Consider the following 16,906-nt stretch of genomic DNA (forward strand, 5'->3'; position numbering starts at 1 on the left):
CCACCCTTATTCAGCCATAAACATGAAATTCAGTCCTCAATTCTCCAAAATACATCCACATTCATCTAAAAATTCTCAAGAACACTCCCAAGGGTTTCAAACTAAAAACCCAAATAAATCAAGATTCAACCGTAGGTTTTCAAAATTGATTAGAGATTCGGAATCTCCAATCCACAGGCTTCAAGAAGCACCCATTATTTTTCGAAATAGAGGTATACGAGGTTTTCCTAAATTCTCATGGGCATAGAAAAATCATGTTTTAGAATGGGGTTTTTGAATCTATGTATATATTTATGTATTAAATGTTTTAACATCATTATTTTGGTATTTTGACCTTCCCCTAAGTGATTTGAGAATATGAATGTATGAAACTATGTATTTAAGAATGAATTCTTGTTTAGGGCATGATTTTTGGTGAATTCCCTCTTATTATGAATTTTTCAAATTTCTCATAGAAGATGAATTGTTTTGCAATGCATTCTTGAAAAGCACTATATGAAATGATTGAACTCTTGTTATGATTTAAAGGTGGTTTTAAATCACTAAAGAGGGAATCTAGCATTAATGATTAATGTTCATAATGCATGTAATGAAAGAGTGCATGGATTTTCTAAAGGCACTAGACCACCATACGTTGATGAAGTTTTTGCATGATTTTGACTTGAGTTTCGAAATGCAAAATCTTCTATATCAGTTGCATGTTTTTGGTGGTCTAAATTATACTTTAAATGAAAGATTTAGCTTAATGTATCATGGCTTAGAAATCATGACTTGCAAGTCTTGGTATGATGATACCAATTCAAACCAACGCCATATCAGACTCAAACTAATAAACATTTTAGACTATCATGATTTCAGACATTCAAAATATTGCATGTACAGAAAAGGTTAAAAATGGGCATACAAAGACGTTAGGTGGTTCCCTGAAGAGGGCTTGAGTTCAAGTAACTCATTTCCTAAAACCGTGGTTTGCCAACCTGGGTATATTATTATACACTGACTTTAGTGTTGTGTGGCGTATCAGATTTAGGAACTCCAACCCTTGCGGCATACTTGGGTTGGAGGCTTCCCTGTCGAGTCAATGGCAGATTCCATATCGCCTATGGAATATCAGACTTGTAGGGGATACCACCTAACTTAGAAGTAATACATAGATCAGAGTTTGAGATTTACAGACAGGTTATATGTTTTCAGAAGATGCCCATGTGTTTTCAGAAATTGTTTTATGCATAATGTTTGATGAAAATTTACTCTGATGTATTATATATATATATATATATATATATATGTTCAATTACTCTATTTTGGATGTTTTGCGTGCCAGTACAATTGTGCTGACCCTCCTTCCTCCTAGGTACTGAGGCACAGTCTAGGGGTCCAGATCCTCAGTAGAGTCTACAGACAGGGTTGTCTCAGAGTTCAGTTGGTGAGCTTTCTTTTCTTCAGAAGTCCTAGTCATTTAGGTATTTATTTCAGTATGTTTTTTGGTCTGCTGGGGGACTTGTCCCAGTTATTTAGATAGTATGTTTGTAGAGATTTCGCAGACTATTACAGATGTTTATTAAATATTATTGGGTATGTTTTCAAGCCCTTGACTGTTTTAAATTGTTGACCATTTTTCCGTATTATTGTGTATAATCCATATTACTTTGATCATATGAATTATGTGCATGATTATCAGATAGATAGAGGGCGTTCCAGGTCTTCGGGTTCGGGAAGCTCATCACGGCCAGGGCCCGGTTCGGGTCGTGACACTACCTTAAAGAAATGCTAGCCTAATCTTTCTTGAAAAGTTGTTGAGAGAGTTTAGAGAGTGTTTTAATCTTGATAAGTGTAGAATGAATGCCCAATAAGTGTTATAAGACGTGAGGCCTTAAAGGCTTGGGTTGGGAAATATCCAAAATACCCCCAGCTTAAAAGATATGGAAAACTCACAGGTGAGTACGAGTTTACCCTCCAACTCTTCACCACAACATACATGTGGTACTTTTAAGTCATCCCAACATCAGAAAGTTAGACAACACATTCTATCCAATGTACGAATCCCTTACCCAACTCATCACTAAACCATACAACTAGTACCATCAAGTCTTATCCAAGGCAGAACATCAAGGACTAGACACTGGACAATATATGATTGGACCCTACCTTCTCGTCATATTATCATATGACTCGTATAGAGTCTTCTCATAGCTAGGACAGAACTTGGCCAGCAACATACTGACCAACATACGACAAGGGTCTCTAGACCCGTCACCATACCATAAGACTTATGGTGTGAGTCGTACGATGAACAGAAAGTTCAAAACTGTAGAATTTTGCAAGGGCCAAAGTTTGGGGTGCTTCAACTAGATTAGTGATTTGGTATCTTAATTAATTTGTTTGTATCTCTTAACTTTGTATAATTTTTATCAATAATATATACATACATACATACATACATACATACATATGTATGTATGTATGTATGTTGATTGTATGTATGTATGTATGTATGTTAATTGTTAAGAAACAAATAAAATCTAAGGAACTTGATTGCAACTTTATATTAGGTTTAAGGGGAATAAGTGCACAATTTTTTAATAGAGCAAAGGCGAATTGATCAATGAAAAGAGTTCAAACTCACTACAAACAAATACACCATAAGATTATTGAATATTTTAGATTCTAAGACATAAAAATTAATACAGTGATCTAGAATTTTGATTGATCTCAATTCTTATTCCTTACAAGATCTTCAGGAGGAATCCAAAATTTTTGTTTGTCTTCTGGGTTTAAAAAGAGTATATTGATAAAGAATTTTTTTTAAGTCACAACATTATAGTCAGTATTTCAATAAATATTGGTTTTTTTGGTTGGTCCTAACACATGTAACGAAATTGAGTACTATATCTTTTTGAGGCGCGCATACACAAAGAAAATTCTTTTCTTTTCCAATATAAATTAAATATTAAAATACTTTTTAGAAAAAAATTAAAAAAATAATTTATTTTTCTGGCTATGGATTTATGGAACCTCACTTACTAATTTAAAGTTGAAAAATAGATTTCATGCAAATTACACACTGAGCTTTGGTATAGCTGTCTCAAGGCAAATAATCTAAGAAGAAAAGAGAAAGGGGGGAGGATAGATCAACCAAAGATCCTACTCCTCTTAGAAAGATGAATGAATCCTTTTTTTCAATTTTTCATTTATCTTAATAACTAAAAGTGTAGCATATTTGAATATAACTGGGGTTCGCGTTGGTGAAAGAACTGGATGTTGGGTTCAAAATTGGCGCGATGTCATGTGGAAGCTCATAGCTTACAAATCATAGAGGCGATAAATTAGATGAAAAAGAAAAAAATATAACAATAAAAATATATTATTGATATGGTTGGTCAAATGACCTACATGTTAAAAAATAATTTTGTAAAAATTTAAAACCTTCTTGGAGAAATTTTTTCCTAAACAAGACTCTTTGATGACTACATTGTGGATGCAATTGTGTTGTGGTTTCAAAAGAGAAATCCTTTATTTATAGAGCTACAAAATCCTTTCTCTAAGAAAGAAGAAACCTAATAGGAAAGAGATCTTTTCCAACAAGAAAATCTTTTCCCATCAAGACAAGTAATTCTAGTTATGGTAGAAAATAAGGTAAAGTAGAAAATTCAGGGCATCCTAATAAATCCCCCCTTGACCAGAATTTCTGGCAAATCAATTTTGGTCTTCTTCTTCACATAATCTTCATATATCACTGTTGCTTACCATAATTAAAAGTTGAAATGGGTTAAGAATTGAAGCCCTATGAATTAAAAATAAAAGCATGGGTTATATTATTGGAGCCCTGTTTTATAAGTAAAAAGAGTTGAAAGTGGAGCCTTGTGCATTGATAGTGAATACTGATTAAAAGTGGAACTTATGCGTTAAAAGTATATATGCATGAGCTGAAATGAACACAAGCATAAAAGTTAGCAAGGGTTGAAAGTTGGAGCCCATGCATTAAAGCAAGTATAAATTAAAATTGATTTTTATTTTAAAGATTGATTAGCAGTAGAATAGTTGAAAATTTGTTTGAAAATTATCTCCACATGTATGTACTCTTTTTTTTTGGACAAAAACCTCATCATTGTCAAGTTGGTTGCAACTTAATGTGATTTAAACATGTGTTTAATCTCATTTCACCAAATTGTTGAATCTTTAAACTGTAAACTCTGATACCACTTGTTGGGTTCAAAATCAAGAGGACATCATGTGGAAGATCATAGATTGCAAACCATAGAGGCAATAATCCAGATGACAAAGAAAATATACTAAAAACATATTATTGGTATGCTTGGTCAAAAGGCCTATATGTTAAAAACTAATATTGGAAAAACATTAAACCTATTGGGAGAAATCTCCCACTAAATAAGACTCTTTGATGACTACATTGTGGATGCTATTGTGTTGTGGTTTGAGAAGGGAGATCTTCTATTTATAGAGCTACAATACTCTTTCTCTAAAAAGGAAGAAACCTAATTGGAAAGAGATCTTTTCAAATAAGGAAACCTTCTACATCAAGAAAAGTAATTCTAATTATGGTAGAAAATCAGGTAAATCCCAGGGCAAATCCTAACACTGGATTGAAAAAAAAAAAAGAATTCTAATTGTAAGATATCTAATGAAATTGTCGTTGTAATTGAGATCTTATTCAAACAGAAAGATCTCAAATATCTGGAGTTTCTTTTTGAAATAGGCTTAGAATTCATTTATCCTAACACTGGATTGGAAAAAAAAAAAAGAATTCTAATTCTAAGATATCTAATGAAATTGTCGTTGTAAATGAGATCTTATTCAAAGAGAAAGATCTCAAATATCTGGAGTTTCTTTTTGAAATAGGCTTAGAATTCATTTCAAATAAAGAACTTGAGAATATTGTTTCCTGATATCTGACCAGGTCAAATTTAAAATCAAGTGTCTCCTTTTGATGAATGATCGAAAGGACCACTTTAAGTAATAAATATTATTCAGTTTTTGAGATGAAATAACTTAAAATTTGACTTTACTTTTTTTTCCCGAAATAACTCTCATCAATTAGCACTAGTTTGATGTCAATCTTCAGGAGTAATTCATCAAATTAATTAAATCTAAAATAATAACATACTCTTTATTTAATACTATCCCATTATACATAGAGATTAATCGATTACATTTCAGCTATCGTTATTCTGCAAACTACTCAATCTAAACAAGGATTGCTTAGATAAATTATTTACTATTACTAGTGCTAGATAAAATAAAACATGTTAATGATGGTGGTGTCGTTGATAGCGATGTGAATTGGCTTGCTTGTGGTGATTATTGTCTAGGTGATGATCATGATGGTGATGCTGATTGTGGAGATACTCTGTACAGCCATTTGCATTATTATCTGATGATGCTCTAGCCATTTCAGACCAACCTCTACTAGGGTTTCTTGTCAGCTCTAGCAAGGTGTCCCTCACATGATCAGCTTGAACAATTTCATTGTCCCTTTTCTGCTAACATACAGTATTCATAGTCAAGATACAAAACAAAGCAATTTCAGATTTGACATATGTGAAGGAAAAATGCCGTTTAGGTTTTCATATAATTTGGAGAAATTATTTTGTTATATGCAATTATCAACGTTTTACCAATACTATTTACCTTTCTTAATAATAAAATACTCTTAACAATTAAGAGTGTTTGTCTAAACTACTACTCCCTCTAGTTCGATAAGTAGATTGTTGGGATTTCTTTTATATAATCTCACATAAGTGAATGTCGTAAAGTTCATGAGTGTAGTAATTATATTTTTTAGATTTACCCTTCTAATTGAGGTTGTTAACTGCTTACATTTACTAGGAGATGAATTGCACTACTTACAAATTAAAGTTAATACTTATAGTTTCATATTGAATCAAATAATTTGTCTTAAAATATCTTTCTTTAAGGTGTGTCATACCCTAACAATTTAGTTATTCCATTTATTTTAAAATAGTTGACATATTTGCTAAAAAGTTGTCTCAAAATAGTTGGCATGTTTTGATAATCAAGAGATAATTAATTATTTTTTTCGAACTTAATGATTATTCTAAAATTAAGCAGCACATAAATAAATGAAGATTAAAGAATTAATAAGGGATATATTAGTCAAATCACACTCTTAATTAATTTTCTATTAAGAGCTGTGTAAAATTTATATAATTCAACTATTTTGAGACGAATGAAGTATGTTGGAACAAAGGGATTAGCATTTATCTCTCCTTATCTCACTTAATTGAATACACCATCATTTGGAATAGTGTGGATAGATTTGCGGCGGGGGGGGGGGGGGGGAGGGCAATAAATGACTTCTTCTTTTTCTAAAACATCAAATATCTTAAAAAGAAATCTAGTTTGAGAAAATGACTAATAGTTGATATTTTATAGTAAAGTATGAGAAATTATTGTCTAGTACTTGTACTTTATGTAAGACTAATTATGAAGTCTCAACAAACATAAACTAGATCACAACAAGATATCGTAATGTAGGTCCTACCTCAAGTTGAGGTTATTTGTAGATCAAGCAATACGTTTTGTAAAGGTAGGCCTTAAATTTTTCTTTTCCTTATGCGTTGTGGAGTAGGGGGTGGGGTGAGAATGGTTGAAGAATATGTCACTTACTTCTACTTTGAAGATATTTGATACCAAACAAGTATGCCTAGTTGCATTGACATTGGTAACCTCCAAGCCCAAGGAGTTCAAAGCCTCCAAGATCCTCACAAATCCACCAGTCTTGTGCTCACGAAACACCTTCACAAAGAACTCATTCCCCTCTAATTGTGCAACTTCCACTTGTGGCTACAATTTTATGATGATCAATATATATATCAATGACTCATGTCATTGTAGGGATTGAAAATAATTATAAGAAAATAGTTACAAAAAAAAACTTAACGTATATAAGGATTTTAACTTCTGTACACTAAAAATGTTGAACAAAAAGTACACAGTACTAGGTAACCTAGGATTGAAAATAAATAAAAAGTTAAAATAAAATAGAAAAAAACTCCGTATATAAGGATTTTAACTTCTGTACACTAGAAGTGTTGAACAAAAAGCGTACACCATTAGGTAACCGAAAAGAAAACTACATCTTGTCGTTAATAAAAAGTGGAACTAGTAACTCAAACGGGCTACACATTATCAGTGTTTATAAGTTAAATCCGTACTATAAATAGAACAAGTTGTACCTCCATTTGCTGCAATTTGTCATTCTCTTCTACCTCTTGAATTTTCCGGAAAGGGTCAGTGCTGCCATTGGAATTAGTTGATAATTCTCTATGGCCTTTTCCATTTGAACGTTTCCCATTTTCTGATTTAGGCCCGTTTTTAGTTCCATTATGGCTTAAAACGTCAGGGTGGATCTGGTCCTGATTCCTTCTACCCTCGTCATCTGAATGTTCTTCAAGCTCAAGCTGCAGATCTTTCACTTGCTTTTCCAATTCCATCACATATTCAATAGCATCTCCAAGGATAGAAGCTCTATCCAACTGTACATAATTTCGACCATAATGATTAGCCAATCAGGAATTCTAATGAAGGATCAAAGCCTGAAATTAGTTACAAACTGCATCGGTAATTTGCTGGTTGCTGATAGAATTTTTTCATAATCAGTTTTGGATTTTTCTCTTTAGCTAAATTTGTTTGTCACTAATTCCTAATTATATTCCTAATTATATAGGTTGCTTGCATGTATTCATAATGATGACAAGGACTTTTAATAAACCAATAGCAGAGAGAATTATTTTTTATGAAGATTATTTTAGAATTACCTTGGAAATTTTGGGAACCAAAGCTCTAAGAGCATAAAGCCTTTCATTTAGTTTCTTCCTCCTTTTTCTTTCCGCCATAAGGTTCTTGGATTGAGGACCCTTTCCATTTCTCCGTCTATACTTAGGATCATCTTCTTCCTCATTTTGATCACTATCAGATCCTGAATTGGATCTTCCATTATCATGTTTGACAGATTCATCATCAATTGCGGATTGAGTACTACTACTTCTCATCATTTGCTTCTGTAAATAAGCATCCATCTCACTCATGTACCTATTCTCAGAGAAATGTGTCACATCACTTGTTCTCTGATCAAACAACATGTTCCCTCCTGTTTTGTTGTAGACTTCTGGTGTGCTGTAAGTACTTAACTGCGGAAGGAAGTTCATCGAAGAAGTATCCAAATGTTTTCGTTTAAGTGGGAAATCATACGACAAATTATCTGAATGGCCTCTTGATGTAGCGGCAGGGGAGACTGTCTGCTGGTAATGATTTTGGGAAACTTTTATATGGTCATCTCCTTCTAATGGGAAAGGCTTTGATGTGCTCTCTTCAACCCCATCTGAGAAACTTGAATTCGTCATAGCTTGCTGCTCCACATAGATATTGCATTGAGCTGAGACGAATTCTATGACTTCCTCATCTTCTGGAAGCTGTAAAGAGAGTAAATTTGTGATGATGTTTTTTTAGGCTATATATCTTACATCAAATTATTTACATGTATGATCTCAAATGTCAAAACCATTTTTCCCACTATTCTACACCACTTGCTAATACTTTTGAGTACTACTTAATTATAGCTGAACATGAATATTAGTATTCTACATGATCACCCTTATGCATTGTCATCACATGTTGCCGGTGTTCATTGCTATCATTTAAATTAATTTTAGTAAAGGAAGTAGTCGTACCTTTAGACATAGTTTTCTTTGAATTGACACTAAAAAGACGGAAGAATGTAGTAATAGATGAGAAAGAGGATAAAAGAAGAACAAATATTTTTTTTTACTTGTTGAGTACTGAACAACTCGAGCAATCCAAGAGGAGATGGAACCAAAGCTCTGGTTCCCATTATTTCCTGCAATTAACATCAAACAACATGAAACACGCAAATAAAGAAGGTGCTTTTAATTGAGAACTATGCAATGAAAATTGACAGTAACACCTGAATTCTTACATTAGTCATATTTGATATCGAGAAAGGTACGAAGTTCATCCATTTTGCTTGATTAGATAATAAGGCCATTGCATAAGTTCTGCAATTTTATTTCAAAGAGTTAGAAATGATTATTAAAAATGTGACACTTGAGGAAGATTCTTTTTCGTTTTAGGATTGAGAAAAAATCTCTTGCAGAAAGGCAAGTCATTTGGAATAGACACAATATGGTCCCAATCTTTCTCAGACACGTGCATTGTTGGAGTTTAATACACCAGGCTTTCCCTTATTTGGAAATTAATTTTCTTGTAAGAGAACGGATAAAGGTACAGGCCAAAAATGTACCCGCAGTCTAGCGCCAGAGAAGGCGGCAGCTGAGCCAGTAAATCACAAGCAATTGTTCTTGGATGCTGAAACATAACATCTCTACAAGTTGAAGTGGAAGAATCAGGGAAAAACAGCTCTTGCTCACAGCTATGCATATTTTTGTCAGCTCCACCACAGCAGCAACAAATCCATTCAAGAAACCTGCATGACACATAATCCACAACATATTTAATTACACAAGGGTCTTTCTTTTTCTTTGTTTGGTGTTTTTGGAAAAGAGGCAGAGGCAGATCTAGAGTGGCTCAACTTAACCAATTGTTTTCTACTAGTACTGTGTACATATGCAATATATATATATATATATATATATGCGTGTTCTGAACTCACAATCACTTAATATGCCTCTAGATGGAGGAGGGCAAGAAAAGGTTCATGGAGATCATAGATACCTTTGATCTTCACTCAACTTCCATAAAACACAGTAATCCCAGCTTTTTAAGCCCATAACAGGCCTAAGCCTGTCCATTAGATGCATGAGTTCCATGTTTCCTATTAGGGAGAAAAGCAACAAAGATTATACAGGACAGTAAATTTTTACTTCTGATCAAAACAAAATACGAAAGTGAAAAGCGTTTGACCTCTTCCCACAAAGGAAATGAAATGCTTATGAAATCTTTACACTAATGAAGTCGGTCTTTTTAAAGTAAATAAGACAGCTCAAAACAAAGAGAAAGAAACAAGGAATGCGAAATATATTAGATCATGTTGCTCCTTTTAACAGAACAAATCAAAAGAAAAAAAGGATGACAGCCAAAGAGATGCTAAATTAAAAGCATAAAGGTAAAAAAGCAAAAGATACACATTTCACACAATTCTTAAAGAATCACAGATGATAGCTATGTTTAACTGATGTTTTCATGTTCCCAAGAAACACATTTTCAGCAACTTCTCATATGAAATTTTTAAAAAAGAGATATTATATATGTTGATGATTAAAGGAAAAAAGGACTTATAACACACTTCCCCGGCCTTTTATCTGCAGATCAACAAAATACTAAAGTGAAAAGTGTTTGCCCTCTTCCCACAAAGGAAATCAAATGCTTATGAAATCTTTACACTAATGAAGTCAGAGTCCTTTTAAAGTAAATAAGAGAGCTAAAAACAAAGAGAAAGAAACAAGGAATGAGAAATAAATTAAATCACGTTGCTCCTTTTAACAGAACAAAACAAAACAAAACGAGGATGACAACACAAGAGATGGTAAATTAAAAGCATAAAGGTAAAAAAGCAAAAGATACACATTTCAGCAAATTCTCAAAGAATCACAGATGATAGCTATGTTTAACTGATGTTTTCATGTTCCCAAGAAATGCATTTTCAGCAAATTCTTAGATGAAATTCCTATTAAATAGACAGAAATTATATATGTTGATCATTAAAAGAAAAAAAAAGGACTTATAACACACTTCCCAGGCCTTTGATCTAGAAAATCTGTCCTTTGTGTAGTGTAGCTGTATTTACGTGTAAGGTTCTAGTTTTTAATAGAGAAAATTCATTAGGTAGGTAAAAGGCAATGCATGCATGAGGGTTTGGTTTGTTATAATAAGAGCGTCGTCTCTAAACAAGAGAAAATATATCTTTAGTTTATTGACTGAGCACTTCTCGTCATCACTTTCATTGTCTTTGTTTCTCTTTGTTTATTCTATTTTGCAAAGAATTTAACTTGTATGCTTACAAATATATCTATATATATATTGGTAATCTATATCTATAATATATAATCTATAATAATAATAATATATTAAAAAATGTGAAGTCTCTTGTAAAAGTGATTCGAACTTTTTGTCATTTTATTAAAACACTCCTCAATAGACAAAATAGTTTTTTCACTATTTTTCTCCAATTATTATATCATTATCTTCATGTTATTGATTATTAGCCATAATAAATATATGAAATTCACTTTTGATTAGAATTTCAATATGAGTTAAATTAATATTACACGTTGTATTTTCTTTATTTAGATTTATTATCCACAGGTTAGGACTATTCTACCAAAACTGTAACTTTAGGTTATTTAGGACTATATATTCAACACGAGTCTTCGTGGACTACAAAGAAAAAAAAATTAGGCTTAGGTTTCACAATTTATTGCCACTTTTAGTTTTAAATTTTTTTTACTAATTAGTGTTATTATTACTTTTAGTTTGATTCGAAAAAAATCTTAGATTTTCATTGTATTGGTTGATAGGAATTATATGCAGTTATTTTGGTGTGAAGATAATTACGTTTAATTGTATTGTTCTGACATCTTGATTATTGTGTTGTAGTAGTTTCTATCCTGCTATTAAATGTTTTTTTTTAATTAATACAGGTGGTGGATGAATGTTCGGTCAGACTTTAAGGGATTTTTGTGTAAATGTAAGATTTAGTTGTATCATTCTGATGTTTCGATTATCGTATTGTATTGTTGTAGTTTTCGTTCTGTTGTTATCTGCCATTATTCTACTTAATACAGTTGATACGTGGATGTTTGATCGGGCTTTGAGAAATTTTGTGTAAATGTTAGGTTTACTCCACTACAACATTTTTGGCCCAAGACCACACTAAACCTGGATAACACTTGTAAAGTTTAGCCTAAAATAGTTTTGGCATGCTTTTAAAATATAGCGTTAATGTTTAGCTTTAAGCCATGATTTTTTTGACAATTCTTGTAACGCGTGCTTTTTAATGCTATAGACTACACTTTATAAATGTTTTCCTATCATTATATAATTAGCAACGTCTTTTACAGCTATGGTTACACTTTTAGAATGTAGCTATTTTTACTATTTTTAAACAACAATTTATAAGTGTTGTCCTATAACTTTTATAAAACTTACATAAAATATGATATTTTCTCCAATATTTTTAACACTAAATATTATATTCCCTCCAACATATTTTATTCCCTCCAATTTCTTATTACTAAAGAAAATCATAAAACAAAATAACATTCTGTCGCACAACTAGGCTACCCAAATATAAATATTGTCGATATTGCTTTCAATTTTCCTCAACCTGAACAACTCCGACACACCTAGGGTTCTCAATATTGATTTTAATTTCACAAATTTCAAATTCCTTTTTCTCTATTTCACAACCTGAAGAACTTCGGCAGACTTTTTCCGGCGGTAAAGCGACCACTTCTCCTTTCATTTATGGAGCCTTCTTAATATTAACCAAATGTTCTGCGTAGAATGTTTTGTAAAAAGGTTTTGTACTTTTTTTCCACTTCAATTTATATTGTTTTAAGTTTCGATTATCTATGATAAATTGATGAATTGTTCTATGTAAACGAGTTCAGTAAATGGAAATGCATGTCAATATTTTTATGTTAAGTTTTTTCTCGAATAAATTCTTGATATTTTCTATACTTCTAATATTGTTAAGCTTTTTTTTTTCTCGACTAAATTCTGGCTACAATGTTTTTCAATTACAGCTGAAATGTCGCACTTGAGCTTCTCTGTTAGTTTTGTCGCACTTGAGCTCCTCTGTTAGATGATTATAACTTAAGCTCCTCTAGGGTTTATTTTCAATTGCTATTTTGTGGAATAGATGATTGAAACATAAGGCTAAGATTTTTCTTGAAATTAGTGCGGAATTAGGTTTCTATCAGAAATTAGATTGGGGTAAGCTTCGATTAACCCTTTTCTACTTATTTTCTTCTTGTTTCTGAGCATTCATGTATTTTTTGGTGAATCTATGATATGATTTGGGAAAATAAGCCTTTTTACAAGTAGGGAAAAGAGAAACCCTTTAAAATGTAAAAGATTTAGGCAAGGGTTTAGGCGTGTGCATGTTTGTTTTTAGGAGATTTAGATTGTTTGTTAATTTGTTAAACTGAAATTCTCAGTTTTACAATGTTATTTAGATTTATGTATTTCCCTTTTAAAATATCACATACTGGACCAAATATGTAAGACCCTGCAAAGTTCTCTCGTAGTTTGAGCCTTAGAGCATGTCAAGTGAAGTGTGATTTCGGCTCTAAAAGATTGAGAAGAGACTTCCCAAGTGATTAAATTAACTTTTCAACTATACCAATTTCGTCCAAATCCGGCATCGGGGTGAGAAGTTATGGTCATTTTACTGAGAGTTGTCAAAATCGCCCAGGTGTGACGGATGAACTGACGGACCGTCGCTCGGCCCGTTGCAACCAAGGCAGTAACTCCTTTCCATGCCCAAGTGTGATGGCCAGGATGATGAACCGTCAATACTACGATGGACCGTCACCACTGGGGCAGTGTGGTCTCATCCTGGCCAACGTGCGATGGATGATCCGACGGACTGTCAAGGCTGCGACGGACCGTCGCTTCGACTGTCACATCGAGGCAGTGTGTTCGTTTTTTGATCGGCGTGTGACGGACGATCCGACGGATCGTCAGGCTAGAGATGGACCTTTGCTCCATCCATCACAACCCTCGTTCAGTATTTTTAATTCATTTTTAAAAGGGTTTTTCAGTCTTTTCACTCTTTTATAACCTCATATATTCCAAAAAAAGCAAATGGCTTCATTCATCATCCAAAACACAAGAGAGCTAGGGTTTCTCGCTCAAAATCAAATCTAAAATCCTTCTCTACGAAATCCAAGAACTCACCATAAATTCTACAAATTGAGTTGAGATTTAAGTTCTCCAAGTTTAAGGGTTGCAAGAACCCTCTCTCTCAAGAGTAAGAAGAAGATTTGAAGCAAGCTTGTTCATCCAATTTCATAATCTAAGGTATATAGGGTTTTGAACAAGAGTAATATTTTCACCCTTGTGCCCAAAGACTTATTTAAACTATAATTTTTTGCAATCTATGAGATTTTACATGATATTGCATTAGGGTTTTCCACCCATTGTTATTGATTGCAATATCTTAATGTTTCTCATGAATTGAAAGTCAAATAGCATGATTTTTCATGTTTTCTTCAAAAATTGAAGATGGGTTTATACCCTATGTTGTTACTCCATGAGAATTTAAGAGTTTCAATGTTCTAGAAATTGAAGTATATGAGTATATTGTTATTTCGAGACAAATTGTTGTAACTTCCAGATTTCTAGATTAATTATGAATCTATATACTATCTATTATACATTATGATGAGTTTTAACTTGAGATTGAATTGTGCGTCATTAAGCCCTATTTGAGACTTGCAATTTTATGAACTATTGTGCTATAAGCACCTATGATTTAAGTATTTTGAGATTATTGAGAAATGTTTTGACCTAATGGTCATAGAGCTTTGAAGTCCACTTCACCATATGAGATTACAGATTTGATTATTGGGTTCTTATGAACCATGAGATTATTTTGAAAGTAAATTTTCATGAGATGAGAGAGAGAAACTAAAGGGAGTAGTATTTAGCACCGAGTTGAATAAGTTACTATAGTTTCTTTCCCTAAAACTACGTGCCATCGTAGGTTTGAGATTTTGGGCCTAGGCTGAGATGATTGGGCCCGAGGCCGAGATAGGTGATCACTGAGTTAAGGTTATACTCCATGGCAAGAGTATGACACCTCTCCCCAACCTGCGGTTTCTTTCTTAGGAGGACAAGACGTTGGACTCCATGTAGCTCACATGGTTTATGTCGGTAAGAGAACCTCCCTAAACTAAAGTATTTTCCATTGAGATAAAATATTTTCCTTAAAGCTTTGGGATGAGATAATTTCTAAAATAAATGAACTTCTTTGAGTATTTTTTTCCAAAGAAGGAAATAGTTTTCTCTACTAATATGAGTTGATCACCAGTTTTCCAACTAAAGTTATATGATTCCGAGTTCCAAGCGTTTGAGTTCAAAAGAGTTATAATTCTTGAGTAATAAAGAAGTTTTACACTCCATGAGACATATGCATGAGTTGAAAGTATTGTTTAAAGTTTCCTTCATCCTATGAGTAATGAGAATAAGAGGAGAGCGTAGATTTTTAAAGCTAAAGTATAATGACTCATGAGATTTGTGTTACATGCTTCATTCTACATGATTTATGAGTTTTATATTTTGACTTAGACAAGCCATGTGAGTCATTCCTAGTTGCATGAATGATTTGATTAAAGAGTATTGATATTGTTTTACGTAAATTCATACACCCCCATATATTCAGTACATTCCCAAGTGTTGATCCACATATACGTCTTTCTACTACATTGTCTTACAATGGAGGTTCAGGTGCCCAGTCCCAGTCTCGTCAATAATTCCCGAGTACCTTTGCCTATATTTATCCAATAGTGAGTCCTTATAGTTTGAGGGCCTATCTTCAGATATTTTAGTATTTGAGTGGTTATGTTTATTACTTTTAGTCGAGTTTGAGTCTGTTGGAGACCTGTCCCATCGGCTCTCTAGTTCTTGGAGTAGTAGAGTCTTTGTCATACTAGTTATCAAATTGTGTTTATGTTGAGATTTCCAGTGTTGTGGTCATTTGGATCGAGTATTACCTTTGCATTTCCTTTTATTTGATATGACAGTACTAGTGTTTTATGTATTCCTTCTTGAATGAGTTATTATGAGAAGTGATAGGCTCAAAGGGTTAGCTTGGGGCTGCTTGTAGCCCTAAGTATTGTGTGACATCTCAGGAGGTAATTTTGGGTCGTTACAAACTTCGTATTAGAGCCTAAGGTTTTAAATTAGTCCTAGGGAGTCTGACAAGCCACGTTGAGTAGAGTCTTGATCATCAGTGTGTAGCACGCCACATCTATGTTCAAGAGGCTACAAAACGTTTTAGGAAAAAGTTATTTCTTTCCTTCAGATTATATTATGCCTACAATTGTCTCTCTCATCTAATAATTCGTGCTCTCCTATTTCAGAAAATGCCTATCCGAACAGCAAATGCTTGGGGAAACGATGATGAGCAACCACCACCTATTGATTCTTTGAATGAGACTGTATCTCATGCTGAGTTTCAGGTGGCCTTTCATGTGTTAGCCCAAGAAGTCACTACTAATGTTAGAACTAATAACCCAGCCATAGTTGCAAATCAGTAGGGAGGTAATGTGGCTGCTTCTTGGATTCGTGATTTCATGTGGATGAATCCACCAGAGTTTTATGAGTCTAAGGCAGGTGAGGACCTATAGTTATACCTTAAGGAGGTGATAAAGATCATGCAGGTGATGTATGTTTCTATGGATGAAAGCATTGAGTTGGCATCTTATAGGTTAAAGGACATAGCTTATGACTGAGCTATATCGTGGAGGAAGGGTAAAGGTGAAGATGCTGCTCCTATGACTTGGCAGGTGTTCTAAGATGCATTCTTGGATAAGTTCTTTCTGCTTGAGATGAGAGAAGCAAATATTGAGGAATTTAGGAACTTGAGGTAGGGCTCCATGACTGTTAAGGAGTACTGCTTGAAGTTCAACCAGTTGGCCAAGTATGCTCCTGATTTGATTTCTGACACCTGAGCTAGTACAAGTAAATTCGTGATTGGTGTTTCTGGTTTAGTGCTGAAGAAGTGTAGAACTGTAATGTTGCATAGGGATATGGATTTGGCTAGGTTGATAATGTATGCACAATAGATAGAGGTAAATAAGTTAAGGGAAAGAGACAGAGTGAGGGGTAACAAGAGGGCTAAATCTAAGCAACATGAGTATTGTCATCCTAAGTTCCATAA

The 16,906-nt window shown here is 33.4% G+C and overlaps 1 protein-coding gene across 3 annotated transcripts; it reads right to left on the reverse strand.

Moving 5' to 3' along the window:
- Window positions 1–5,109: 5,109 nt before the first annotated feature.
- Window positions 5,110–10,859, reverse strand: LOC107838853 (transcription factor ABORTED MICROSPORES). 3 transcript variants are annotated; one of them, XM_016682094.2, is made up of 9 exons: window positions 10,750–10,859; window positions 9,733–9,832; window positions 9,302–9,484; window positions 8,978–9,056; window positions 8,810–8,878; window positions 7,800–8,453; window positions 7,218–7,517; window positions 6,649–6,825; window positions 5,110–5,498 (listed from the first exon to the last, which is right to left on the reverse strand). In XM_016682094.2, exons 2-9 carry the CDS (start codon window positions 9,825–9,827, stop codon window positions 5,268–5,270), a joined length of 1,788 nt encoding a protein of 595 aa, XP_016537580.1. In that variant the 5' UTR covers window positions 9,828–9,832; window positions 10,750–10,859; the 3' UTR covers window positions 5,110–5,267. The 3 variants fall into 3 exon arrangements, with proteins under 3 accessions (XP_016537580.1, XP_047251785.1, XP_047251784.1); XM_047395829.1 differs by lacking the exon at window positions 10,750–10,859 and adding an exon at window positions 10,630–10,741; XM_047395828.1 differs by lacking the exon at window positions 10,750–10,859 and adding an exon at window positions 10,584–10,741.
- Window positions 10,860–16,906: the final 6,047 nt, after the last annotated feature.

This window comes from Capsicum annuum, chromosome 8 (genome assembly GCF_002878395.1).
Source record: "Capsicum annuum cultivar UCD-10X-F1 chromosome 8, UCD10Xv1.1, whole genome shotgun sequence".
Taxonomy (NCBI): domain Eukaryota; kingdom Viridiplantae; phylum Streptophyta; class Magnoliopsida; order Solanales; family Solanaceae; genus Capsicum; species Capsicum annuum.